Genomic DNA, 27,864 nt, shown 5'->3' on the forward strand with positions numbered 1-27,864 from the left:
TCCCTGGGAGACTTTTTAAGAGGGTTATAGCCATTTAAAAATAGTTTTAAGGAGTAATAAAAAACATGTCTATTGTTGGAAACAGCTCCTAATGTGCAATTGAGGCAAACAAATATTCTCCAGCCTTACAGTTTGTAGAGACTCTCATTTTGCAGTCTGGCTTTCCTAGAGGCCAATTAACAGCTAGTCAAATAGGCCAAGCTGTTTAGCGCTCTGCTAGACCAGCTTGAATAACTGCAAAGCAGGCTGCCATGCAGAGATGCATCATCTTGGCATAGGGGTGTTACAGCTCTGTATTACTGAAGAGGAAGAATGTGTCAAACTTACTCCCAACTCATCTAAATTTAACTGCGTTAAAGTATTTGAACGTGGATAGGGACAAAAGCACTCAAAATATATACGTAAGGTGGTCACTCACAGATGATGGTGTTTGCTACTGATTTTGTTTTCTGGAATGTAAGATAACATTTTAAGTGGATAGATTAATTATTTTGTAAATAATCATAAATTGTTTTTCAATGTTGTGATTAGATTGATTGAACATAAGTGGAGTTTGTAATGATTTTAATGGACATTGTGGAAGAGACTGATACTTTGTTAAGGAAAATGTGTGCTTTACTTGTTGAGGGGTTTTTGTTTTGTTTTTGGAGGGGGATATAAGTCTCTAAAATATTTTCACTTTGAACTGAAGAAATGGATCATATTCCAGAGAGGATTTTTCTCGCTCTACAGGAATAATTAAAAAATTTATTCAGTGGATTGTAAATTATTAATCACAGAAGTTAGAGCTGGAAATGCCTATTAGATGATCTAGTATATTTCCCTGCTGGTGGGGGATTTAGTCCTCTGGCAGTGTCTGTATCAGATATTACACTTTAAATTCATCACAGAACATTTTTAATTTCTTTCTTTCTTTTATTCCTCCCCCCTTCCACATAAGAGTTCATTTTACCGTAAGTGTACAATGGAAAAAGTATGGACATGTACATAAAGCAGTTCGTATCATAAAGAATGTACTCCTCTATACTTCTCCATAAGGCAAAGTTTAAAAGATTTTTAAAGCACTGTTAGACGTGCTTTACTGGCAAAAGGCACTGTAGATCTTTGCACAGTATCTCTTGCTACTTGGTAGCTCTTACTTCTGAAGGTTTGTAAAAGCAGAGCCTTCTCGGGCAAATAGTGAATTACAGAGGCATGGAGGGATTTGCTGTGGGTTGGAACATTGATAGTGAGGCAATTAGGAACTCAAATTGAATATTAAAGATTGATATACATAATGGGAGCACTGCATGCATTACTGCCTTGTCTTTCACATTGAATTAACATTGGTAACAACTAAATTTGGTGAAGCTCAGAATCTGTCAACAAATGTTGAGCAATGATGTCTTTAATATTCCCAGGCATGTGGCTGAAAACCTTTTGAAGGCTGAGGGGTGGAAGGCGGCTTCCTGTTTGTAAGTCAATTCTTTGCAAATTTTGTTTCCTGCAGTGCTCTCTTGGAAAAATTTGAGTTCCTTTATTAGCATATATTTTAGCATGGCTAATTTCCCCTGTGTTCCATAATAGTGATAAGTGACTCGGTCTCTTCTTTATGACAAATAACGAAACCAAAGGAAAAATATTTTCCAATGCAAAAATGCCCTGGGGTTAAATGTTCTCAAATTCAGGGGGATGTTGGTTGGTTGGTTGTTTTTTGCCTTTTTATTATTTTCCTTCTTTTTTAGTACATGTGCTTTGTAACAAACAACACAAGGAAACATTTGAAAAGGTGCAGCATTGCTGGATGCATGACCCATAGCAACATGCAGTTCAGATTTGCCAGCTACATTTGTGTTGAATTTAAGAGATCTTAACTTTTGGGAATTGCCATGGAGTATTTAAATCCTACGCTGTGATACGTTTAGTTGGGACAATACAGTATATTTTCCCTTTGTTACATTTTCTTTTACTGCTAAAAGTGTTTGCATTTCCTGTGCCCTGGGAACAGAAGCAAGTTCTTTGACTGTCCACCTTGGGGACAGTTTTCAAATATGGGCATTCTAGTAAGTCATTGATATGCTCAGTGCTTATATCACCATGCAGATGTTTCGACAGTGCCTGCTTTGCAGAGCTGAATCTGAGTTTCCAGGTGCTGGATTAGTGGTTCTGTTTAGACTTCACTGTTTTTGGGGTGATCTGGGGTGGGGTGGTGTTTTGGGTTTGTTTTTTAAAAAGGGCTTCCTAAGATAATGCTCCTTTCTGGTGCAGTCCAGCTTTTCATTAAAGGTGGGTGGACACCTCTTGGCTAGGTGAGCAGTTAATATGCATAGAATACCTTAAAGCAGTTCCTATAATCCCCGTGCAATGCATGCATGCAAGCCTGCAAAATGCAAATTTCTGTGCCACCAGGAGAAAGAAGTGTACAGTGTAAGTACAAGTGCATGCAAGATGCATGGCGTCCATTTTTAACAAATCACAATAAATATACATATGTTCTTGCATTTTAGGAGCTTCAGAGATCCTTCTTTGGTACAGTGACCTGCCATAGATAGAAAGCTGTGTTGGAAAGGAAGGAAACCCACTTTGTTTTCTTTTGAATCTGAAATAATCTCACAAATACATAGTGTTGGAGAATAAGCTTTTTGTGTGAGAACAACAGGTCTGAGATGTAAGAAAAAGTGCACAGCTTGACAGGATCTTTTGTCAAAATCCTGCTTTTCTATTCTGTTTGTGGTGAAAGCTAACTTGCTACCAAAATATTAAGTGTAAACCACATAAGGGATTTTTACTTTTAATGTGTAGTTATCAATAATCAAGAATTTGTGTGATCATTTGTTTAATCAAATTGTTGTGAAGACCATAATTGAAAGAGATGTATTTCCTGCTTGACTCATTTTAGGTAATGCTGCCATTTTGATAAAAATCATCTGATAGTGTTTAGGAAATTAAAAAAAACACCTTTATTTTAACTTGAATTTTAGTGACTAACATCTGTATGTGACCACCCTATGTTTATACAGTAGGTAAATAATACCGTAGGGGCCATCCATCAGTTTCATGATTTCACAAGAACACAAACCCTTTCCTCTCCCACCACCCCAAGAGGATACAAATTAGTGAACCAAGAAATGATGCTATCATGGCAGGCAGGCAGGCAGTCTCCTCATTTGGTATGCTGAAGGCATACATCTCACTCGGCTCCCACCCTCTCTCCCCTCCCCCTCCTGCATACTGTTTGTGCTCTTGATAACATGATGAGAATGATGACTGGCCCTTGTGCTGCAAACTTCTCTCCCTTCCCCATGGACTGACAGTCTTGATCTTGCTTTCAGGTGCATGCCAAATTCCGTTATCCTTTCTACTATGAAATGTGCTGGTATGTTCTGGAGAGATACGTGTCCTGTGTGACCCAGCGCTGCCACCTCAGCAAAGAGTACCAGAAAGAATCAATGTTAATTGGTGAGTGAATCCTTTGAGTGTGTATTCAGAACTGATGCTACCACCTTAGGCTAGTTACTGCTTTGGTTTCTGCAAAGCAGATTATAAATTGAATTAGAGTACTGTAGAAATTCTAATGAACTATTTCTTTATTTTGGGGTGGGGAAGGTTGTGACGCTTAAGCATTTCCATGAAGTACCAACCTACTTTGAATTCTATTTATTGAGCATTCCCTTAGCAAGTAGATCCCAGAAAAATAATTTTTGGATGCGTTTGTTCCTTGGTTTCAGTAATGTTTGTGTTGAGATGATCTGCCAAACAGTTGAGGATTTACTGCTATGTTTGGCACAGTACCTTAGTAGCCAGAAATGTGTGCATTGCAAATGTGCCCTGGTGGGATGGATATTTAGTCCTTTTATAGAGCGTCTCCTCTACAGAATGTGTTGTGGTCTTTCTCTTCTCTTTTCTTTAATCTCTACTTTAGTTCTCTCTGTTTGGTGACTGACTTCTAGTTCTGCAGAATACCAAAACCAAGAAAACACCTACACAAATCTACATGATCTATAACCTAAGTGCAGGGAGGTCAAAGAAACCTTTACAACAATAGCTGAAAATGGACCATAGCAGAGACGGATAGATGTGCCTGAAGCGGGAGGGCATTACCTTGGCACTGATGTGAGCTTTACATCACTGTGTGACAATTCCAGTTGTTGCCTTGCTGAACTGCCCTCTTTTTCCTCCCTTTAATGCAACAAGACGGTGGGCCGTATTGCCTCCCTGCTTTTCAGCACAGAATGGCTGAAAGTAGCACAAGCACCAGCTACATCTTAATTGATACATGTGAAGTGTGGAGGAGAACTAAAGTATTTCTGTGCCTTCTGCTCCCTGAGATGCCGCTTGGAGTGAACCTGGCATGGTTGTAACTGCCCCACGTTCTGGACGGAGGAGGGAAATGATCACCTATGAGCATAATTCTTAGTAGAAGGGATTTAAGAAGTTACAGGCAGACATCGCTCTCCAGTGAGTTTTATTGACCAAGAATAACTTGAGGGAGCTAATAGTCTGTGTAGATAGACAGGGGAATTTTCTTGGAATCCCTGGGAATTTGGGTGCTTCACATTTTGTGTCTCTTCTTTGCTCTGTGAGACCCTGATCAGAAGGGTTAGTTAAGCAGGAGCTGTGTGTGGAGGAATTTTTCTCTTTATGTAAGATTATCCTAGAAGAAAGGATGAATTAGTCCCTTGGACCAGCTCTTCAAAAAGCAGTGACAAAACTCTGATAACTGCATTCCCTGGAAAATAAGGACAGCCTCCTGTTGTCTAACCACTGGCATGGAGAGAGGCTCGTCCTGTAGGCAGGATGAGGGTGCCAGATCACTGAGGGGTAATTTCAGAACAAATTAGATGTGGAGAGTGGATGGTTCAGGATATTGAGATGGGACCTTTTTCAGCTAAATCACCAGTGTGAATTCCGGCCCAGCTCAGTAATTACTGATAATGGTTTGGTGATCCCCACAAAATGTGCCTTGGTCCAGTTACTAGCTGAGAGATATTCAAATCATATAAAAGCTCACTGGTAACCATAGATGTCCAGTGTTGCCCTGGTTTCAGCTGGGATAGAGTTAATTTTTGTCCTAGTAGCTGGTATAGTTCTGTGTTTTGGATTTTAGTATGAGAATACTATTGATAACACGCTGATGTTTTGGTTGTTGCTAAGTGGTGTTTACCCTGGTCAAGGACTTTTCAGCTTCCCATGCTCTGCCAGGTGCACAAGAAGCTGGGAGGGGGCACAGCCAGGATAGTTGATCCAAACTGACCAAAGGGCTATTCCATACCATATGATGTCACGCTCAGTATATAAACTGGGGGGAGTTGGCCGGGGGGCAGCAATCGCTGCTTGGGGACTGGCTGGGCGTCGGTCGGCAGGTGGTGAGCGGTTGTATCACTGTTTGGTTTTTTTTTCCCCTGGGTTTTGTTCCTCTCTCGTTCCCTTGTTGTTTTCCTTCTCATTAGAATTTATTATTATTATTATTAATAATTTTTTTTGTTCCAATTATTAAACTATTCTTATCTCAACCCACAAGTTTTCTTACTTTTGCTGTTCAGGTTCTCTCCCCCATCCCACCGGGGGCAGAGGGTGAGTGAATGGCTGTGTGGTACTTAATTGCCGACTGGGGCTACACAGGGAAAAGGATTGGTTTGCATGACCAAAGAGTGCCAGGTGCAAAGGCATCAGGAAAAGGAGCCTAGCTATTTGGCAGATGGTTTGGTGGTAGCATTGTCTGGGCCTTGCTGTATCCTGTGATGGCTTCAGTTGTTGGCCTACTGGAAAGTGAATATTAAACTGTTTTGCTGTTGTTTGGGCATGGTCCTGCGGTCATTTCAAGCTACTGTGACAAATGTGCTACTCTCACAAGACTATTCTGTTTCCTGAACTCTAGAGATTGTGCGGCTGCCCTGTGAGCTGAATGAGTTCAGTGATCTGACTGAAAATTAACCCTACCGAAAAATGAATATATTTGTTATCAGTAGGGTTGATGAGCTGATCTGACTTGCAGCCCTACTGTGTGGCTGCAGGCGCCGAGTCAAGGTAGGTGCTGGGAGTGTCTGGCTGGGCAGATCTTGAGCTGTTGTTACTGTCTTGAATGGATCGGTACTTTCAGCTTACCGAAGTGGTATCTCCTGACAGCATGTAGTTCATCCACCTGCCTACTATCTCTTGACTTCAGAGTATTAGCGTGCTGATAAAATCTCTGATGTTGACGTCCAGGGCCTTTCTCTCCAGGAGAGACAGATGTATACTTTTTTTGGTCAGAAACTTGCTTTTTATTTCTTGGCAGAATCTTAACCTTAAAATAATTATTTAACTGGGGATTGTGGTTCAAAAGCCCACATCTGCTATATGTACTGGATCTTTCACTTTGGCATTTGTCAAATTCAAAGGAGTGAAGGTACATTATTTACCTTTACAAAGCTGCTCTGCTTTGTTCTGTGTGAGTACTATTCAATAATGTTTCAAATACTTGCTTGTCTTTTCTTTTAACTGGTCTCAGTGTCCAGCCTCTTGACTCAAATGAATCTCTATGAACTTTAATCCTTGAATTACCCTTGTTTGTTCTGTGGTGTCTGTATCTTAATATCATTCAACTGCTGTGGGATAGGAGATCCAAATGAGGTCATTGTTCCAAAACCCTACCGCTTTGTTTTTAAGCTTTTCTTCAAACTGCTAAGGTCCTTAAATTGTCTCTTCCTTAGAGACTTCTCTAACTGCAAGCAATTTCTTGATTTCCCATGAGAGAGTATCCCTTGATGAAGAATTTCCCATTATTCTCCTTAAAGAGTAATGAAACAAAGTACTTAACTTCTCTGCAGACCCCTGAATAGATTTAATTGTCTTCTGTCCTTCTTGGTTTACGAAAAAATTCTTCAAATCCTTGTATTCATTTTCAGAAATTTATCTTGAATGATCTTAATGTTTCTCCTATTTTTTAAAAAAATAATTTCCTTGACATAATTTGTTTTAAATGTCTACTTTCTACCTTTCCTTTTGGGTGCTAGAACTTGCTATTTTTCACTCTTGAGTTGTGCTGCTTTCTTTTCTTACATACCTTCTCAAACAGTGGTCTTACTGGATCTCAGAAGCTAAGAAGCAACAGTTGATTGTTAGTTGAGGAGGACATCCACCAGAGAGAGTACAGGATGCTGCCCATGGTCTCTGGGATTCACAAGGTGGTAGTTTTCGTAGAATTGGTAGAGATCCTGTTCTCCTGTGTGAAAAAAAGGAGATTACTGTGGTGATAGAGAACATCTCTGGAGAACACAGAAAACTGAGTTCATCAGCAATTGTGTGTTAAGGATATCTTTAGACTTTTCATACTATGTTTTCATTATATAGTATTTATTTGCTTTGACATGAAGGTTGCTAAATTCAGAGTGACTCTTTCAAGACATTGCCTACTCATGAAAATATATTGCTGTGATTGTGTTGCAATACCTCTGTCCCGATAGTTGTATGCTAGTATAGCAACTTACATTGTTCTTTGTATTTCTGTTTTCTAAATGTCTTGACGCATGAAACTTCAGATGGGGAAACAAAAAACACCTCAGTGTAGGCAAGGCTAAAACCTTGAGTGTTCTCACTCCCTAAATAAAAATGTCTGCCCTTCTAAATGAGTTGGAAGATGATGACTGTGGCTTCCTTTCCTGTTCTTCAGGCCCAGAATGAGTTTTCAGGCAGTCGCCTCCTAGTTAGTGTGTGAGTGTGAGACTGTTCTTTTTCAGATCTGTGCTGCAGAAGGGCAAACACTCAGGGGAATGATGACATGACAGCAATCACAGGCTGCTGTAAAAGCACGCAATCTCTCTTTCTCTTTTTCTCTTTTTTTTTTTTTTTTCCTTGTCCCTCTCAACTGTGACATTTGTCCTGCCGGCTGAAATCAGAAAGGGATCCTATTTGGGTTTCCTACTAGATTTGAACATGCACTGTTTCAGGATGGATATGTCTTCATTATTTTTACTCTTATCATGAATGAGTCTGTACTGGATGTTTTCAACCACAATTGACCTTCAGTGAGATATAGATCTTGAGAGTGAGCTGACAAAGAGTAATTGGGAGAAGATACTGGGCTATCAAAAATGCGCTTTCTCTGTGGCTTGCAGCTTTTAAGATTCCCATTGCTAAAATTTTAACAGGATGGCTCTAACTGTTAAGCCTGATGGATGAAGAAAATATGCCCTCTGGCATGGTGAAGGAGCCATGTCTTTTTTTTTTCCTCCCTCTTCTCAGGGGGTAGAATAGATTTGCTTATGATAGACAGGTACTGGACTGTATTGAGTGGTTTCTGTGTGGGGTTCTCCATGCAGTGATACATCTCTAGTATGCTCAGGTGTTTTTCTGCTAATGAAAATGCAATTGCTGTCTTTAGCAGACCAAGAGCAACTGCTGCTCCCAGGTCACAATGTCAGGGTTTGGAGCTGGGAATGGCAAGGTAGATATTAAACACCGGACTGTTCTAAAGAGTTTAGAAAGATTTCATAATTATACCTCATCCCCCTCCCTTTCTTTTAAGTTCTGTAATACAGCAAGTTGCTTTTCAGCAAGAAAAGAAACTGTGTATAATTATCATTCTTGTACAAGTGGGTAACTGTGGGGAAAGTTAAGTGATTTGCCCAGAACCACAGAGAAGTGAACGGCTATAGGAAAAAAAGGTATTTCTAGCTCTCTGTCCTGTGGTCAAGCCTGTGCTGCTTCTTCTCTTCACTGAGTTATATCACTGACTGGTTTGTATAAGCTAGTTTTATTTGCTTTGAGATGGAAAGCGGTGAAGATCTTTTTGCACTAAGTTGTATGGGACCAGGTGGGATAACCACTCTGAAACTGGCTTTCTAACCTGGTATTGGCTGGTCTGTTGACTCAGAAGAAGAAATCACAGGCGCACTTAGCAGGAGCTCTTTTCCATGGAGAGACTTTATAAACCAAAAACCTCCCAAGTCAGTGGAACCTTGGTAATACAGTGCTTAAAATGCACTTCTTGACAAAGTAAATGCAGATTATGCTTATGCAGGGCCTCAGCTCACAGCATAGTAACTCTGTCGGATACTGTTTTCATTAAAATTAATAAATAAAAATCATGGCATGTTGCATTACAGCAAAACACTTGAAAACACAAAATTGAACCCTCCTCACATTTAAGTTATGCTTCCATTATTGATTCCCTTGGCCTTTTTTTTTTTTTTTTTTCCCAGATCAGCAGCAGTAGCAGACAGTTGTTGTCTTTTGAAAGTAGTCTGCTCTTAACCTGATGGTGCAACAGTAGTGCAATCGCCTGGTGCTCCAGAACAGACTGATACACTTCAGGTTAATAGCAAGCCCTGTCCCCAAAGGTAAAGTTAGGCAAGGCATCATGTAACTGCCAGGCTCGCAGAGAACAGGCCACAGGGCACTTGCTTGGTGATGGTTAATTTTGAGGTTAGATTTAGCTTATTTTTTGTCTGTCCATACCCAGGTGTAGCTGGCACAGTAGGGCTTGTCTTGTGCAGACAGCCGGTGGCAGGGAAGCAGTGGCAGCTGGCAGAACGGAATTGCTGCACCCTCCCGCGGTGTGCTTGCTCCTGATGGGAATAGGCCCCCAGTATGCTGTGGTGTTCCACTCCTCCCTCGCCTTTTGTTTCCCTAGATTAGAGCAAGAGACAAAAAGTGGAGATCTCTCCTGAAGGCTGTTTTCTCTTAGCACCACAGCATTACTTGGAGTCAATTATTCATACCACCATAACGTGATCTCCCTCTCTTTCTTTAGGCCTTATCTACACTTGCGATTTGCCCCAGTTACAGCCATTAGTTCCTGTTCAGCAGAGCCACAGCATAGGAAGACAGAAACATAATTTTCTTTGTGCGGGTTTATACCAATTTCTGTTAATGACGCTGTACTGGTAGCATAGGGAAGTGTATCTGCTTTCACCTTCTTCTGTTTTATCACTGGTGTCTTCTCCCATCTAGACTGGGCTTTTGTGCTTCATTCAATTGTAAAATAGCTCACCAAGGCAGTGTGGCTTAGAGAAGGGGCTCCAGCCCTGGATCCAAGAGCCTGGATTCTGATTCCTGGTTTTGCCCTAGATTTGATCTGTGACAATGAGCAAATTGTGTTTTCTCCCAAGCATCTGTTTCCTCAGCTGTAAAAGGGGAGAATGACATAAGCTGATTATATAGCCCTTTGAGGTGAGCAAGTGTGCTAACTACTGTGGACAAAGGAAAAAACAGAGTTAAGTAAAAGTTGGATAACCTAGTGGTTTTTAAATGTTCCTGGTTAAGACATTTTCGAATCCTGTTTATTTTTCTAAGAGAAGCATGGGGGTGTATTAGCAGAGACCAGAAAGGAGGAACTGCTTCGGAGTGTTGCATGCCACCACCACAGCACACAAAATAAACTCTGCTGTACTTCTTCATGGTGAAGCTTTTATGGAGGGATGCAAGGAGGATGTTAGCCTGCACTGTGGATGGAGCTGGATTTGGCTGTGACCAGCCTTGTTGGTAGCTGGTATTTTTTGAGACTGCCATCTTTTCACAGACATTTCAGCTTAAATGGAGTAATTTCAGCTTCAGGAGTAATTTTATGGCCATTTTGGGCATGAGGAAAAATGCGAATGTGACTGAAGCAATAAAGTGGACAGAGATGCTTGATTTTTACAGACACCGTAGCAACAGCACATTTGCCCTGAGAAGTATAAAGTGGCCAACTCCTATCTCTTGGGCACTACCGCACAGAGGTGCACCTGTCCTTACGGAGTTGTTATTTGAAACTGCAAAGCTAAGCAGCTAGGCTAGCTGCCCTCGGACAGCTACTCTGCCACCGTCTGTTGCATCTTTGTTACCCAGCTGACAAGTAACACATATTTTGCAAGAAGATGGTATAGAGTATGCAAGAGACAAGGAGCGTCTCTGTGTTAAAGATAAATTTGCCAGCTTGGAACTGGGCTTCAGTGTTTGTTTTGAATCTCACTGTTAAACAACCGGATGCTGAGCTTTTTCTTTAATGTCCATTTAATCCTTCCTTAAGTGTGATTCATGTTGTCCTAATCCAAAGCTACTACGTTGCAAAGCATGAAAGCTGTGAAAGGAAATTTTCATTAATTGTTCACTCACTTTTTCTGTATGACTTCTGTTTCCTTTGCAGAGTGTTTTTGTTTGCAGCTTGATCTCATACCCATTTCAGCCATTATTAAAATTCACATTGGCTTAACTGACTGTTGCCAGTGTTAACTGTATTTTCCACAGAAATTCCTGCTGTTGCTAGCCTGCATTCAATGTTGTTCACTTAGTAAAGGAAATTGTGTCTAAGAAATAAGAAAAGATGTGTGCTTTAAGGAACCTTGGCCACTAGTTTCCTACATTGCTTTCACTGCTTGATTGTACAGAGTTGGGTAACAGTTGGGATTTTTAGGGGGAAACTTAGTATAAAACTAAGATTAATAGTTCTTTAGACTCAGAAACTTGCCTTTAAATTTTCCTGAGAAGTACCTAGAATGTATCAGGGACAGCATTAAGAAAAACAGTATAAAGTAACTCTGTGACAGTCCTTGCATTTCTCAGTGTGTTTAGGCTTCTTGTCTGTAAAATATGCATAATTGTAATCCTCTGTCTCAGAAGAGCAATGAGTATTCATGCAGTAACAAGTGGGGGTTCTTGTTTTACCAACAGTTGCTTGCAAAGAGGAAAAATATTGAGAAGTTGATTTTGTGCTGTGCAGAGTTCCTGGAAGAATGATGATATACAGCATTTTAACGTGCTTTCTCCCATCATTTTCCCCCTCTTCTTTCTGTGCTAACTCTCCTCTTAAAGCTGTAAGGCTGCCGAATCTGATCTCTTTTGGATTTGTGGGAAAATTAATTGTGTGTGACTTAAGAGCTCTGCCTACTCTTAATTGAAGGCATAGAGGACTGAAGCTTTGAAGAAAGCATAATTTTTCCTTGAATGTTTCCCAGTCATTTGAACTGAGTAGATGTTAATGAAAACCAGCATTAAAACAAACAAACAACCCCCCCAAATTAAAAATCAGCTGAATAGAGCCCATTCCTGTCACATACTTACTAGGCATTATCCAGTGCCCTTTTAAATAGGCAGCACCTAGCCCCAGTGGTAGAGAAGTGTTTAAGCTATGAATTATATTGGGTAAAATTTCAGCATTCTTTTTCTAACTTTCAGATGCAAAAAGAAAACGCAGCACAGACAGCTATTCATCAGATTCGTGGTTAGACATGGATGAAGAATCTTGTGATGCCCATATCCGGGAGGAGAAGGACGACAGCTTGGATAAGAAATCCAGATCCTTGGTGGATGGCTCCTCCTCACCCAACAGCACACACTCAGAAGGGAAGGAGGGTGCAGGAAGAAAACAAAAAGCCACAGTAATGAGATACCTAAAAAGAACTTTGTCTAATGAGTCAGATGACAGTGTAAAATCAACGACCCCCACGGACTATCCCAAAACACCAACGGGGTCTCCAGCTACAGAAGTTTCAACCAAATGGACTCACCTCACAGAATTTGAACTGAAGGGTTTAAAAGCCCTGGTGGAAAAGCTTGAATCTCTCCCAGAGAACAAGAAGTGTGTTCCAGAAGGCATTGAAGATCCGCAGGCTCTCCTAGAGGACATGAAGGTGGGTGTGATACCTTGCTGATCCACACAAACTGTATTCTGTGGGCACAGAAGACAGCAGGAGATCAGAAAGCAAAGTTCTGCAGCAGAGGGATGGCAGCTTGTGTGTAGTGACCAGCTCATATTGGCCTGCTATGCCACAGAGAGGGAAATTACACCTCTAACAAAAGCCATCTCTGCTCTGGGGAGATGGCTGTTTGCAGTCTGATTTAATTGATGCAGTCCTTTCTGACTGTCGCAGCAGTGGCCAAAAGTTTAGATCCTCTCATAGTTCAGCACTTGTTATGTTGCATGTGTAGATATTATACCTCAAAAAGTCGGTTTATATTTATAGTCTTAATCTGCCCTTTTTGGTCTAGTGTTTTTCTGGAGTATGTCTGATTAACTGACATACAAAATGTAAATACTTGATTGTAATTCAGAAGATATATTGTCTAACATTTTCAGTTGCTTTTTTTTCTTTCACCTTTTTCATTTTCTTTTCCTCCATTGCCCTCTATAGGTTGATAATTATTCTCCACTGGTACAATATACTGTTTTTGGAGATGGTGTGAGGAGTGAATGCTCATTAGTGACAGAACTTCTCTTTAGATTTTTAGTATACTAGAAGTGGTACCCCATCTGACTTAGGGATAAATTCCTCCTGAAGACCAGCATGGCCTTGCTGCTTCTAGTCCCAGCCCTGCCTCTGATCTGTGGCATCCCTTTGGACTACTTGGTTAGCTTTTCTGTGTCTTGTTTTCACATTGGATAAAATGGGCATATTAATTTTTTTTTAACAAAGCTGAGAGCAGCATACTCTCATAATTTTGCTGGGACTTTGTCAAATAAGGCTAAAATTGTCAACCTGTCCTCCACAGGTCCAGTACCATGGCAATTTGGCCTGATTTGGAAGTATGAGTATTGATTCCTGGTCTTGTGTTTGGACTGTTAGTTTTGTACTGTTTCTGTGTACAGTATGGTTCTTCAGCTACATATGTTCTATACACAAGAGCTGTGTAAGCTGAGGGGAAAAATACGTGTTTATATGGTAAAAGGGGAGCCTGTACTTTTTCAGTGTAAGTACTGTAACAGCTGCTTAGGAAAGGCTTCAAAGCCAGTTAAAGAAGGCTGAACATATGCAGTGGAACCATATTCCACAATCTTGGAGCCTTGAAGTGTGATACACGGCACTCATTTTGGTAAACCACAAGAGCTCAGAAAGTCTCTTCTTGCAAAAGCAGCCACTTTGTATATGAAAGTGGACTCACACACCCAAAGTCGTGGCTGTAGATTCATTGGCTTGCTTTTGTGATCGTCTTCTAATCAGAAATCAGAATGAAGCTTCAAGACCAGGAGTTGAATCTGTGGTGAAGGAGAAAGAATGGTAGTGTTACTTTTCCAAGCTTGATGCACAGACCAAGTTTCCTTAAAAATAAACTGCCCCTTCTTGAAATCCCAGAAATGGGTACAACACGTAATAAATGGTGCAGATGTTCAGAATATGAGCGTGCATGCTCTTTTGATGACATACTCCAATGCACTGTGAGACATCTTACTAGAACATGGCAAGATACCATATGCGAATCTGGTTTAAAGCACTATGTAGGAGTATATGCTTTCTTATTCCTCTTTAGAGCAGCAGATTCACTAGCTACAGAGATGGAGAACTGCACACGGACATTTAAGAAAAAGGCCCAAGTCGTGCCCTTTTTGGTGATATTGTGCTTTAACTGATATTAAGTGGGCATCTGCCAGCTTATTTTGTGCATCTTGCAGAGTTGCAGTCTTGATGTTCCATCTCCTTTGATAACTGCCTGCTTCTAAACTTTCTCTCCTTGCCAGCACACACTGTAACCATCAGGATGTAGCCCAACATCTGGATATTTATGGTTCCCTGCTGGTTAAAGAGCCCATGACCACATCTAAACATCATGCATGCTGCAGAATTGTTTTCTCTGGAATCACCTCTGTATGTTTGGCAAGCCTGCGACTGATTAGTCAGACTAAGACCTCTTAAAAGGATGTTAACTGAAACATTTTCTTGAACAGTGTCTAAAGAACTGTTAAAGAACTTTCTTACCCATCTTTTTTACAATATTGGCCCACATATAAGGCAGCCCTCAATTTTCAGAGAATGGGAGTCAATACAGCGTAGTAAATTAAACCCCATATAGTCTTCTTCCTCCATGAGTCTCCCTACGGTTGCATAATCTGCTTGCTGGGTACTCTGAAGGAATTGGGGCAGTTAAGGAGAGTTGCACTCACATCAGTGGTTGCTTGAGTACACTTCCTCTCAAGTCAGGAGTGGAGCCCAAGGCTCCTAACACAGGCCTTCCCTTTGCTCATCAGCATATTGTCTGAGGCAGCCACTGACAAGGTATGTCCCATTCCCATCTAGTGTTGGGGCCCTGGATGCAACAACTCCTTTCTGCCACTGTGTGTGTTGACATGGTAGAGAATAGTGCAGTGGAGCCAAAGCATCCTATCTCCTTGTAACCCATGTTATACCAAAGCATGATGTTTGTTTTATTCAGCTTGTTGGCATGAAAAAAAAAAATCAGAAACAAGTGTATCGGTGTATGTTTAGAGCTTCTACCTCCAAAGGACAGAGCATGCTGCTGGAAAGGTTGCCAAGTGACTGATTTCAGCCCCTTGAGCATACATCTAGCATAAAGGTTCTTGCAGGATTCTTGTATTGCTTGGTGTGCAGAATGCAGCTGTCCAGTATTTTGTTTTGTCCTTGCTCCTCAGTATGTGTTAGGTATGTCATACTGTTCAGACCCTTGGCTGAACACAGCGATACAAATGTTCCCTTGGGGTTCCCACTGATACTCATCACTACCGTAGTCATGTGCTTCACAAGTGATAATTGATGAGCTGCTGTTATCTCTGGTTCATAGGTAGGGAACTAAGGTGCAAAGAGATTAAGATAAAACTGACCATAATTTTGGATACTGGTTTTATGTGCCGCGGATGTGATTTTCAGAAAAGTTAGCATTGTTTAAGAATGATACTTGCAAAAGATAATGGTATTGAAACTGTAATTGCTTAACATTTCTGCAGAGTGGAAGTTCGGATCTTTAGCGTCCAGATCCCAAGCCAGGTGTGAGGAAAAGCAGGAACATACAATTCATGTCTGCCTGTGGAAACTTGATTTAAAAAATTTGCCCTGTTGTCACATAGAGACATAATGGCAGAAGAAGAAATACAGTCAGTTTTTCCAGAATGGTATTTATCTCCTTGACCACTAAATCATATTCCCTCTTACTTTGCTACTAGTTTTCCAACTTGTACAGAAAATAATGTGGGGATTTTGCTGATAGCATTGGCAGCAGAGTGAGCAGAAGCCTGGCACCTTTACCCCGATGAATATCCAGAGCACCAGTCATCTGTGTGACTGGATGGAGGCATAAATCCTGCAGAAGCAGCTGTGCAGATCATACATGCTGTGACTGTATTAAGCTATATCCACAAGGTTTATTTCCTGGGCAACCTGACTTTTGGGCATGTGATGTTTTAATAATACAGCCTATAAAAAGTTCCCTTTCAGTGCACCCATTTGAGACTTATTTTTAACAAATGCATAGTTAGAACATACTCTGACAGAAAGTCTGAAAGCTCTTGCTCTGCTTGGAAAGTCTTAAACAAGTTTCTTCCTGAAGAAAATAAAGCCATGTTTATTGTAGCAGTTTTATTTCTTAATGAAATACACTCAGGAACTTTTCTGTATGACATTCAAGTCTCTGCTTCAGTAAGATAATTAATGTTTTCAGAAAACAGAATATGGGTAGTTAAAACTGGAGAAAGGAAACCATTTTATTTAGTGATATGAAGTTTTACAGAACAAATCTGGGTAACTTCCAGAGAATCTGTGCTTTCCCATCTGAGCAAGAATACAGTAAAGGATGGGCAACTGGATTACTGTTCTTAGTGGTAAATACAACTACAGCTATATACAGCTATTTAATGTCAAGTAGGTGAGACTCTTTGAAGTAATTTATTTCCCTTATGAGAAGGGAGACTGAAAACTAAACTAAGCCTGTACTAATTCCTTACACGTCATCTAAGCTCCTAACTAACTGCAGCTATCTAGTGGGGACATGGCAATCCAGAAGTGCCAAGCTAATGCCTCTGCAGATTGAGAACCCATTTATCACCATGATCGATGGAGTGCAGCAGCACAAGGGAGGCTTATTTGCAGAGCATAACACAGGCCTTGATGGGGGAGCGGGTCAGTTCTTCCCTCAGCTCAAACAAGGAATTGAATTCTTGTCGGCTGCAGCTCTGCTGTATGGGCGCTGTATCACAGGAGACCTGTGTTCACCACCAAAGGAGCTTCTCGGAGGCCTCCAAACAGCGATTACTGACAGCAGCGTTCACTCTGTAGCAGATGGCATCTGAACAATCGGCCGAGGAGTTGCAATACTCTCTGTATCCAAATGTCTGCGGCTGGGCTCTGTGTAAGCTGTATGTGCAGCAAATGTGAGGGGAAATTGTTGTACAGATAAACATACCCTCCCTGAGAGCGCTCAGCTGACCCAAGTTGCAGAAAGACAGAAGGCTTGGCAGCGTAGCTGTTGGCAGGGTGAGCGGCCAGAAGACACTGCAGCCGTTGCCCCCACATCCTTGCTGTCGGTGTTACTGTTGGAGGCACACACAGCCTGTGGTCATACCTTGTTTTCCATATATACATGTCCTGAAATGAAATATGAAACAGTGCAACAACTCCAGCTCCCAATTTAAAAATTAAGTAGCAGCTGAACTGTTAGAAAAGTACCTACACTGATGAGGAAGAGGAGGAAAAAAAATCACTGAGAAGTAATTTTACTTAGATGGTGGTCTTGGGGATTGGAAGAGTTTCATTGTGTGGCTTCTCCATTTTATATTTGGCTACCAAATAGTACGTCAGTCTACTAAAGATGCAATTGGGATGGACTTATGCATGAAGAAGAGAATAGAGAGGTAAATCTTACTCCTTGGTGTAGTTTGCATCCCACATCACAGGACAGGTAAGGCTGAGTAGACCTTTGTTTGTGACAGTCTGCATCCCACATTAAACACTCTGCCAGTGATACTTGTCTGTACGCAGCCTCTGATTTCAGCAAACAACATTTCTCTTGTGTTACCAGCAGGATGGTAATTCCTTTGCTGCTGTTGGGGAAGAGGATTGTGAGATCTGCCTCATAATAATGCCACAGACCTTCCCCACTTCAAAGCAAAAATGCTGCTCTTCTTCAGAAGGGGCTGTGGAAGTCCATTAGGGCAGAAGAAACTCAGTTTGAAGAAAAGAGTTTGTCAAATATCCGCAACTCCTTGGCAGCAGGAGAAGATTCTTGTGCAAGACAGATGATATCTACTGAAATATGTTCTTACTTTTTCTTGCCAAGAAATCTTACCCCCTTCTCATTCTGATGACAGGAAAAAAACTCCCTCTACTGAATGCATTTCAGGGGAGTCATTCCTTGCTGTGCTTTTGGCTAAGCTGAATTCTTACATACTTAATCAGTTTCTTTCCTTCATACCTGCTGTTTTCACCACAGCCTTCAAGTGTAATGAATCGGGCAGCCTTGTGCTGGATGAGCAGCACGTTGTTTGTCTAACTGGAGCCCCATGGCTTTTCTTTATCTTTTTTTTTTTTAAGCAGGTGAACAAAAGTCTGCCTCCTCCAGCCTGTTGTGTCCTGACATTTGACACTAGTCAGTGCAAATGTGGCCTGGTTGTGGTTCTGCTGCTCAGACATCCACTGTTTTCAGCTGGCTGAGATGATAAAGTGCCATAGTTTTACATTCCTTCTTGGGTAACATTTTCACCTGATACATATGATAACAAGAAACCTTCATTATCCTGCCAAGTTCTTGGAATATACTCTGCTTTCTATTGAACTCAGAGTCTCTGACAGCCGTTAGTGGAAATGTTAAGGTTTTCTGTCTTACAAGCTTTCAAATCTAAGAGTAGCAAAGTAAAGAGGGATTAATTTGTCCTTTGTTTACATGGCTCTCAAGCTGCCACTGTGTCCTGGAGATTTTTGGCTTTGCTATGAGAATACAGAAGACCTCTCTGTTTTTAGGATTGAAAACTAACTTTCAGAATGTGGTCACAGTTTGGTTAATGCAGTGATCACTCTCTCAAAATAAAAAGGACATGAGAAAAGAGGTGCTCACTTAACCTCAGCTCAGCCAAGAGTTAATTTGCCAATGACTAGTCTGTATGTAAAAGTTGTTAGCTGCTTCACTCAAGAGTATTCAGCTGAAGGTATGCTACAGGCTTTACATCAGAGTCAGGCTGGGGCAAGCTGGATTTTACTCCTAACCAGACAGGCTATGCCTGTGCAAGCTCCTGAGTGCAGCCACAGTGCCAGGCTGACAAAACTGAGCTTATACTGGTATTGCTTATTTTGGTCATTGGTGCTGCTTTTGGACTAACAGGTATCAAGAACAGCCTTACTGCTATGATTGTATCTGAAGAAGCAGCACTGTGCTGGTGCTGTAGTATCTATAGAATCCTGGAATTGTTTAGGTTGGAAAAGACCTTTAAGATCATCAAGTCCAACTGTTAACCCAGCACTACCACGTCCTCCACTAAACCGTGTCCCTAAGTACCACATCTATATGTCTTTCAAATATGTCCAGGGTTGGTGACTCAACCACTTCCCTGGGCAGCCTGTTCTAATGCTTGACAACCCTTTCAGTGAAGAAATTTTTCCTAATGTTCAATCTAAACCTCCCCTGGTGCAACTTGAGGTCATTTCCTCTTGTCCTTTGGCTTGTTACTTGGGAGAAGAGACGGACACCCGCCTTGCTACAGCCTCCTTTCAGGTAGTTGTAGAGAGCGATAAGGTCTCCCCTCAGCCTCCTTTTCTCCAGGCTAAACAACCCCGGTTCCCTCAGCTGCTCCTTAGAAGACTTGTGCTCTAGACCCTTCACCAGCTTCGTTGCCCTTCTCTGGACACGCTCCAGCACCTCAATGTCTCTCTTGTAGTGAGGGGACCAAAACTGAACACAGTATTCGAGGTGCGGCCTCACCAGTGCCAAGTAGAGGAGGACAATCACTTCCCTAGTCCTGCTGGCCACACTGTTTCTGATACAAGCCAGGATGCTGTTGGCCTTCTTGGCCACCTGGGCACACTGCTGGCTCATGTTCAGCCAGCTGTCAGTCAACACTCCCAGGTCCTTCTCTGCTGGGCAGCTTTCCAGCCACTCTTCCCCAAGCCTGTAGCGTTGCATGGGGTTGTTGTGACCCAAGTGCAGGACCTGGCACTTAGCCTTGTTGAACCTCGTACAATTGGCCTCGGCCCATCGATCCAGCCTGTCCAGGTCCTTCTGCAGAGCCTTCCTCCCCTCAAGCAGATCAACGCTCCCGCCCAACCTGGTGTCATCTGCAAACTTACTGAGGGTGCACTCGATCCCCTTGTCCAGATCATTGATAAAGATATTAAACAGAACTGGCCCCAGTACTGAGCCCTGGGGGACACCGCTTGTGTCCAGCCGCCAACTGGAGTAAACTCCATTCACCACCACTCTTTGGGCCTGGCCATCCAGCCAGTTTTTTACCCAGCAAAGCGTATGCCCATCCAAGCCATGAGCAGCCAGTTTCTCCAGGAGAATGCTGTGGGAAATGGTGTCAAAGGCTTTACTAAAGTCTAGATAGATGACATCCACAGCCTTTCCCTCATCCACTAAGTAGGTCACCTTGTCATAGAAGGAGAGCAGGTTAGTCAAGCAGGACCTGCCTTTCATAAACCCATGCTGACTGGGCCTGATCACCTGGTTGTCCTGCACATGCTGTGTGATGGCACTCAAGATAATCTGCTCCATAACCTTCCCCGGCACCAAGGTCAGACAGGCCTGTAGTTCCCCTGATCCTCCTTCTGGCCCTTGTTGTAGATGGGTGTCACATTTTATAACCTCCAGTCAACTGGGACCTCCCCGGTTAGCCAGGACTGCTGATAAAGGATTGAAAGCGGCTTGGTGAGCACTTCTGCCAGCTCCCTCAGTACCCTTGGGTGGATCCCATCCAGCCACACAGACTTGTGTGTGTCCAAGTGGTGTAGCAGGTCGCTAACCATTTCCCCTTGGATAATGGGGGCTTCATTCTGCTCCCTGTCCCTGGCTTCCAGCTCAGAGGGCTGGGTACCCCGAGAACAACTGGTCTTACTATTAAAGACTGAGGCAAAGAAGGCATTAAGTATCTCAGCCTTTTCCTCATCCCTTGTCACTATGTTTCCCCCCATGTCCAATAAAAGATGGAGATTCTCCTTAGCCCTCCTTTTGTTGCTAATGTATTTATAGAAACATTTTTAATTGTCTTTTACAGCAGTAGCCAGATTAAGTTCTAGTTGGGCTTTGGCCCTTCTAATTTTCTCCCTGCATAACCTCATGACATCTTTGTAGTCCTCCTGAGTTGCCTGTCCCTTCTTCCAAAGGTCATAAACTTTCCTTTTTTTCCTGAGTTCCAGCCAAAGCTCTCTGTTCAGCCAGGCCAGTCTTCTTCCCCACTGGCTCGTCTTTTGGCACATGGGGATGGCCTGCTCCTACACCTTTAAGAATTCCTTCTTGAAGAACGTCTAGCCTTCCTGGACTCCTTTGCCCTTCAGGACTGCTTCCCAAGGGACTCTGTCAGCCAGCCTCCTAAATAGGCCAAAGTCTGGACCTCCAGTCCAAAGTAGCAGTTCTGCTGACCCACCTCCTTCTCCAAGAATCAAAAACTCTATCATTTTGTGATCGCTATGCCCAAGACAGCCTCCAACAATCACATCACCCACAAGTCCTTCTCCGTTCACAAACAACAGGTCCAGCGGGGCACCTTCCCTTTTTGGCTCACTCACCAGCTCTGTCAGGAAGTTATCTTCCACGCAGTCCAGGAACCTCCTAGATTGCTTCCTCTCCATTGTATTGTATTTGCAGCAGACATCTGGTAAGTTGAAGTCCCCCATGAGAACAAGGGCTAGCAATTGTGAGACTTCTCCCAGCTGCTTATAGAATATTTCGTCTGCCTCTTCATCCTGGTTGGGTGGTCTACAACAGACTCCCACCATGATATCTGCCTTGTTGGCCTATTAGTAAAGCATCTCTCATTTAAGCACAGACTGGGGAATTGAGCCGAATCCAGCAGGTTGCTGGAGCTCCAGGGAGAGAAAGCCAGCCCCAGGGACACTCATCCAAACCCTAGTTTAGATGCTAGTCTCCCTGCTTGGGCTCTTGGGGCCTGGAACATGCCATCGTACTCTGGGCTTTTGTTGGATGATTACAGATTAATTCCAAGTGCACTTCCTATTAAAACAATTACTGTATTTTAAGCTCTTTCTGTAGAGTGTGTGAAATTTCTAATTATTAAAGCTCTACTCTGGGGACTGAGAGAGCCTGGTGCCTATTGTTGTCTAATTAAGCTTTTTTCAAGAAGTTGATATACTTGGGAGCAACACTGTTGAACTTCATTGTCTGGGGTTATCTCCTAAATTCTATTACAAGGTAATTTCCAACCTGCAGTTCTTGTTTGTTTTATTGGAGCATTTTTTTCCCCTTTACCTGTTAGTGCTTATATGGGCTTCAGTTTTCAGCAGCAGGGCAGAATCCTCCTTCCGACTCGTTTTTTGTTTTCATTTGTTGTCTTTTTCAGCTACCTGAACTCCAAATGAAGAGCTTTGTAGCTAGGCTTGTAAGTACGTAGAGAGTCAAGGGAAGCAAGCATGGACTATTCCCAACTGCACAATTGAGTACGCTTAGAAAGAGTTCTTCCCCACCTCTGTGTTGAGTTATAAGGTCATGGGAGTGATTCACAACGGTAGAAGCTGTGTAAGCCAGTGCAACCCACTCATGAGATTTCTAGGACAGTGCCTCAAAGCAAAACCATGTGGTGGGGGTGGAAGGGAGAGGAGACCAATCTTTTTCCTTAATACTGTACTATCCAGAGTCAGATCCTTTCCTAGTGAATACTGAGGAACGTGAATGCCTTACCCGATCACATAAAGTGAACTGGATTACAGAAGCTCTGCCCATCCACTGGCCTGCCCATCACTGTGGAAGGAAGGCCAGTGGAAATGGCAGTGCTCTTGAATTGCCACATGCATAAAGATGAGAAGTTACAATGCATGCTTCTGTATCTTGACTTACCTGAATGTTCAGACATCTGAGGATTGCTCTAAACTACACACTTGATGCCCTGTGACTGCAGAAATAACGGTGGCAGAGCCTAGATGCTTCTAGGGTCCTTTGTAGACTTGATTAGGAGAGAAGGTGTTGGTTGTGGTGACTGGTGGGGGTCGTTTGGGATTTAGTGAGCTGGCGTTTAAAGGGAGAGGTGATACTGGTATTAGATTGATACCAGCAGAAAAACACGTGTCTTTTTGGACACACCAGTTTTAAAGGAGTCTGTAATATTTGAGGTGATTCGTGGCTGATTTTGCTGTCTGTTTTGCAAGAAACTTCACATCTTGGATCTTAATGACAGGTGCGAGAGTTTCAGTGTGAATTGGAAGTTTGGAAGTGAAAGTAACTTGCAGAGATGTAACAAGTCAGCAGAGATCTTGTCATTCTGTCTTTCATCACAGTGCAGCATTGTCTTCTGTAAGCCTCTGCACTCTTCAGTTGGAGAAATGTTTCTCTGGTTAATAAAGGCCTTTTCATTTGCAACAGAACATACTGAAGGAACATGCTGATGATGACCAAAATCTTGCCATTTCGGGTGTCCCTGTGGTCAGCTGGCCCAAGAAGACCACAAAGGTAATGAGACACAATTACTTACTAATCATTGTTATAGCAATGGTCTTGGTGTTTGTTTATCTATAATCTGACAAAGTGCTGTATATGATACTTTGGCAGCTGCTAGCATTTTTAACGTGAAATGTTCTTTTTAATGGTTTTATGATTAGGTGTTGAAGCAGAACGTAAAAGTGCCTCAGCAGGGAGAAATCGTTAGAGTTTCCATTTAAAAATAATTTGTTTGGGCCTTACTTGTCAGTATGAAACTTTGATATGTCTTGGTCATTTACTAGTCATGGTTGAATTTAAAAATGTTGATGCAACATTCTGTGTAAAATTAAATGATGTGTAAATCCTACAAACTGGTCACTAGTAAGCACTCTCATCTGGATGAGAGGCTTTTTCTAGTATACTATGAGACCTCCTGAATTCTCTGTACAAGTGTGCCACTGTAACTTTGGAGGGTTGTTTTCTGTCTCTGTATCTCCATTTTTCCTCCTATATATGGGAGTAATTCTCTTCACTTTGCAGGAGAACCGTGAGGCTTGCTTCATTAATGCTTATAAAAAATTTGAAGTAATTAACTAAAGAATAATGTCAAAAGGCTGGATGTTATTTATAATAGTGGTATGTTTACCACACGCCAGTTATGCAGCATGCTGTAAAAGCAGCTTTGCTTATTTAGAAGATGTCTCATTGCTTCTATTTTTACTTTCATTTTTCACTGAATTAGTTTTATAATACATAATTTCTTTAGAAATGCTGAAAGGGTCGGTCAGCTTAAATCAGGCTTCTATCTGAAAATCTGTTGTTGTTATCATTGTAAATAACTTTCAAATAATTGAGTGAATTATTTTTCCTGTTCTCACTTTTTGTGCTGGTGCACTTGTCATGGCTTTGCATATAATCACTTGTAGCCACAAGAATTTGCTGTTTTCAAATGGGAAGTAGGAGACCATAAACATCAAAGTGACAGAGGAGAGTGGGGCAGAACGAGCATATCATGTTCCTCTTGGTTTCTTTTTGGGTTTTAGCTGAGCATATTTCAGATAAGTTATATCTTATTAAATACGTATTTCCCTTTTAGATTGTAAGAAATCCATGGGAATATGCTTTGTGTTTAAAACATTTATTTCTTTAAAAACAACAGTGGAAAACTTTGAGAGGAATAGGCATCGGGATTCTCCACTGCTTTGATAGCTGCGGTTTATTGATCAGTCAAGTATATTCTAGACATTGAATAAAGCAAAATCTCTGTGACCAGAGGAAACTGGTGTGTGAAACGTATAAAACAAAACTAAGAAACCACTAACTCTTGTGCTGTATCTTTTGAGCTTGTGGTATAAGTGAGGATCTTAATGTTTTGAGGCTTTTATAAGCTTTGGCATTTGCTAATGTTCTTGTTCACTTTATTTTGGAATCCTTGATAAATGGTTCATTTCTTATATTTTATTTCTGTATATTGGCAACATAACTGTAACTGTAAAAGATTTGTATTTTTTGTGACTTAAATCTTATCCCTCTTTGCAAAATCCATCTTGCTGGCTGCAGGGTTTTTTTTACCTTTCTGGAGCTTATTTTCCTTTAGCCTTTCTGAAAGTCAAAACTTTTAGAAGGCAACATTCCCAGTGCTAAGGTACTATAACAAACAATTAAACACATTGGCTAATAACAAATATGAGGAAAACTTTCACAGAAAGTCAGACTTTAGATTGAAGTTTGGAAATAAACAAAAATTTGTAACAGAAGAAACCCTTTCACTATTCATATTTACTTTGCTTAATCTGTGACCAGTTTGTATTATGTCTTATGTTTTAGTTAAAAGGTACACATGCAGATATAGCTGAATGTTTCCCAAAAGGAATTTGTTGTTGTGTTTCTAATTGGAAAATGTCCATGTAATCTTACATGTTACAGCTATTTCCCTCATCCAGGAACAGAGGCCAAGTGAACAGGCTAGGAAGACACGTCTTAGAGTTGAGCCTTTGAGTCCCAAATTAAAATATGTTGGAAAGACAATATAGGGGAGATTTATATAAAGGCAGTGTTAGTAGTTAAGCTTGGTTATTTCTCCTTTGTTCCCTGTAAGTCCTGATAATGAAATAGAAGATTTTACAGAGAAGAAAACCCTTAGGGAGAGGGAAACTCCCTTTAAAATTGGATTGTAGCTGGTGGAGCAAGTCTCCATGGCCAGAAGATTTCACAAACGTTGAGCACAAGGCAGGAGAGTAAAACCTACCAGTAATTTTGTTTTCTGTAGTATTGCTCTTGTAGTATTGTATATAGGAGTATACAAGTATATAGGAGAAATGCCAAATATTTAACAGTGCCTTTCCTGAGATACTTGCGTTCAAAAGGAGTGACAGATATGATACAGTGTGGTACCAGCTATTGTGGGGCTGGTAAGAAGACATTGTAGCTGGTATATGAGGTTCCAGGGAGAGGAGGATTGTCTGATTCCAAGTCCTTAAAGAAAAAGAAGTGAACTGAAATCTGGAAAGAGGAGGCAATAAATGGAAAACATGTCTCTTGCTTTCTCCCAAGAGAAGGGTCTAGAAGAGATTTAGAAAGACAAGAGCAGCAGATGGAGAAGGAAGAATAAAGCCAGCATTAAATGCCAAAACATTTCAAAGAAAATGGAAATGATTGTAAAGAAAGGAGGGGAAGGGACTAGAAACAGCAAGAGAGCAGGATGAGGAGAGAGGCAAGTACTGAAAAGGGATGGAGCGGGGAAAATGTAGAGCAGAGGGAGAGAACTCTTACTAAAGTAGAAGATCCCTGGACAGGGAATGAGTTAAACTCTGTGAATAACCCAAGTTGTGGAGGGGCAGGCTTAGTTGTGTTGACTTGCTTTTGAAAGCACATGCCTTTAGTAATCTGAATGATTTTTGAAGCAACAAATAATATTTCCCTTTAAAATTGAGTCACAGCTTATTTTATGTGTTGTTAGTGTGGTGTGCCAACAGTGTGTACAGTTCTGTACTGCAAAACAGTTGCTTGAAGACTGTGAAATTCTGGGGTTTAGGGAAGAAACATGTTCATTCACCTTAAATCACAGTTCATAGTGGATAAGGTGTAATGGGCAAGACGTTTAACTAAGTATGTGGAAGACCGGTCCATATGTTCTAGCCCCATTGTGATGCATCGCTCCTGTCTACCTTTTCTAAAGGCATTTGGGGCTGTCAGTTTTACTGCAGCTTGCTCTCAAAAAAATTACTTTCTGAGAAAAGAAACAGAAGTAACGATCAAAAATGTTTTTGTGAGGAGATTAAATAGGTGATATTTGATGATCTTGTGGTTAGTGTACAAAATGGGAGGCAAGGGTCTGTGTTCTGTTCGCAGCTCTGCTGCAGCCTCCTTGTGTTGCATGAGGTGAATGGCACCTTTCTGCTTCCTGAGCTTTTCTGTATTACATGAAGATGGTGCTTCCCATCCTGGGAGGTTGTGAGGTGAAATTAATGTTTGTAAAGATCTGTGACATCTTCAGCAGAAAGTTTCATAGTAAAATGTATGAACCATTATTATTTTATGGTAATAGAGAAATGGTGTGTGATTCATAGGCACCTCTTCCAGATCATATTTACTCATCTTTATGGAGCTTTTTTGAGTCTTTTGTACTTTTTATAATTTATTGATAATTACTTAGCACAATAATTACACTCCAGTAGGCACTTTTTTTTTTTTGCAAATGCTCTTTCAGAAGAAGCAAGAACCTGCCTTTTTCTTTTAGCTATAGAGTAAGAGAAAACAGTCCATTTTCAAAAGAAGTCTCTATCTGATAATGATTCATTTACCAAAAGGTTTGACTTTGCCAGGGATCCTAGGATATGTACAACAATCTTAATTTAGGCCTCTTCAAGGAATCAGGAATGTGGGACGGAGTGGATATTTGAAACTTACTTGTCTGATGGCTGACTGACAGTTTACGTACCTTCAGACTAGACAGCACATTTTTCCCAGCTGGCTGCCGAGCACGGATACAGCTGTGGATATGTAAACCCCATCCCCATTCCTTTGCTGGGGGTTTGTGCAAAGTAAGTTGTCCTCACTTGGTGTGGTGGGTTTTTTTTGCAATGGTAGTCTGCTGTCTGGAAGGAAGAACCCCATGGGGTATGCTGCCTTGAAATTTTGGGTTCTTAAGTGACTAAAGAGTCACTTAAGAGAAATAATCCTAACAAACTAACTCCTTCCCCATCTCTGGGACATGAACTTCTGGGTGGTGTGAAAAGAGAGCAAGGCCTAAACCTGATTTTCCACTGTGGCAACACATTGCTAATCACTGGTGCAGAAAGCTGACTGCTGTCAAGCCAAATCTTGAAGCCCACTCTCAAGATTTGCTCAGCCCTACAATACCAGAGTTCCCATTTTATCTGCACAGGGATTAGGGGTAGCATTTTATTTAAGGAACTCGGAGTATGGCCCAAGCAGAAACCATGCATTTTTCAAACCATTTCCTATTTCTGGAAGACAACAGTCAACTATAGTAGCATGTAATTATACTCTATGGCAGTGCCTTCTGTTTTTATTGTGATAAAGATCTTTAGTTGTCTATGAAGAGCGGCTATAAAGAACTAAAATATGTTTGGACTCTCTTGTTCTGTGAAGAGTTAGAAATGC

General features: G+C 41.5%; 1 protein-coding gene across 11 annotated transcripts in view; it reads left to right on the forward strand.

Annotated features, from left to right (window-relative positions):
• KDM2B (lysine demethylase 2B) overlaps positions 1 to 27,864 on the forward strand; it is a 130,237-nt gene that overhangs the window by 66,251 nt on the left and 36,122 nt on the right. For all 11 annotated transcript variants that reach the window (XM_072880317.1, XM_072880322.1, XM_072880315.1 and 8 more), the window contains 3 exons: positions 3,312 to 3,438; positions 12,115 to 12,569; positions 23,182 to 23,268. In XM_072880317.1, the coding sequence (XP_072736418.1) occupies positions 3,312 to 3,438; positions 12,115 to 12,569; positions 23,182 to 23,268 (669 nt within the window). The remainder of the gene's footprint in view (positions 1 to 3,311; positions 3,439 to 12,114; positions 12,570 to 23,181; positions 23,269 to 27,864) is intronic.

The sequence above is a fragment of the Ciconia boyciana genome, chromosome 15, assembly GCF_034638445.1.
Source record: "Ciconia boyciana chromosome 15, ASM3463844v1, whole genome shotgun sequence".
NCBI lineage: Eukaryota > Metazoa > Chordata > Aves > Ciconiiformes > Ciconiidae > Ciconia > Ciconia boyciana.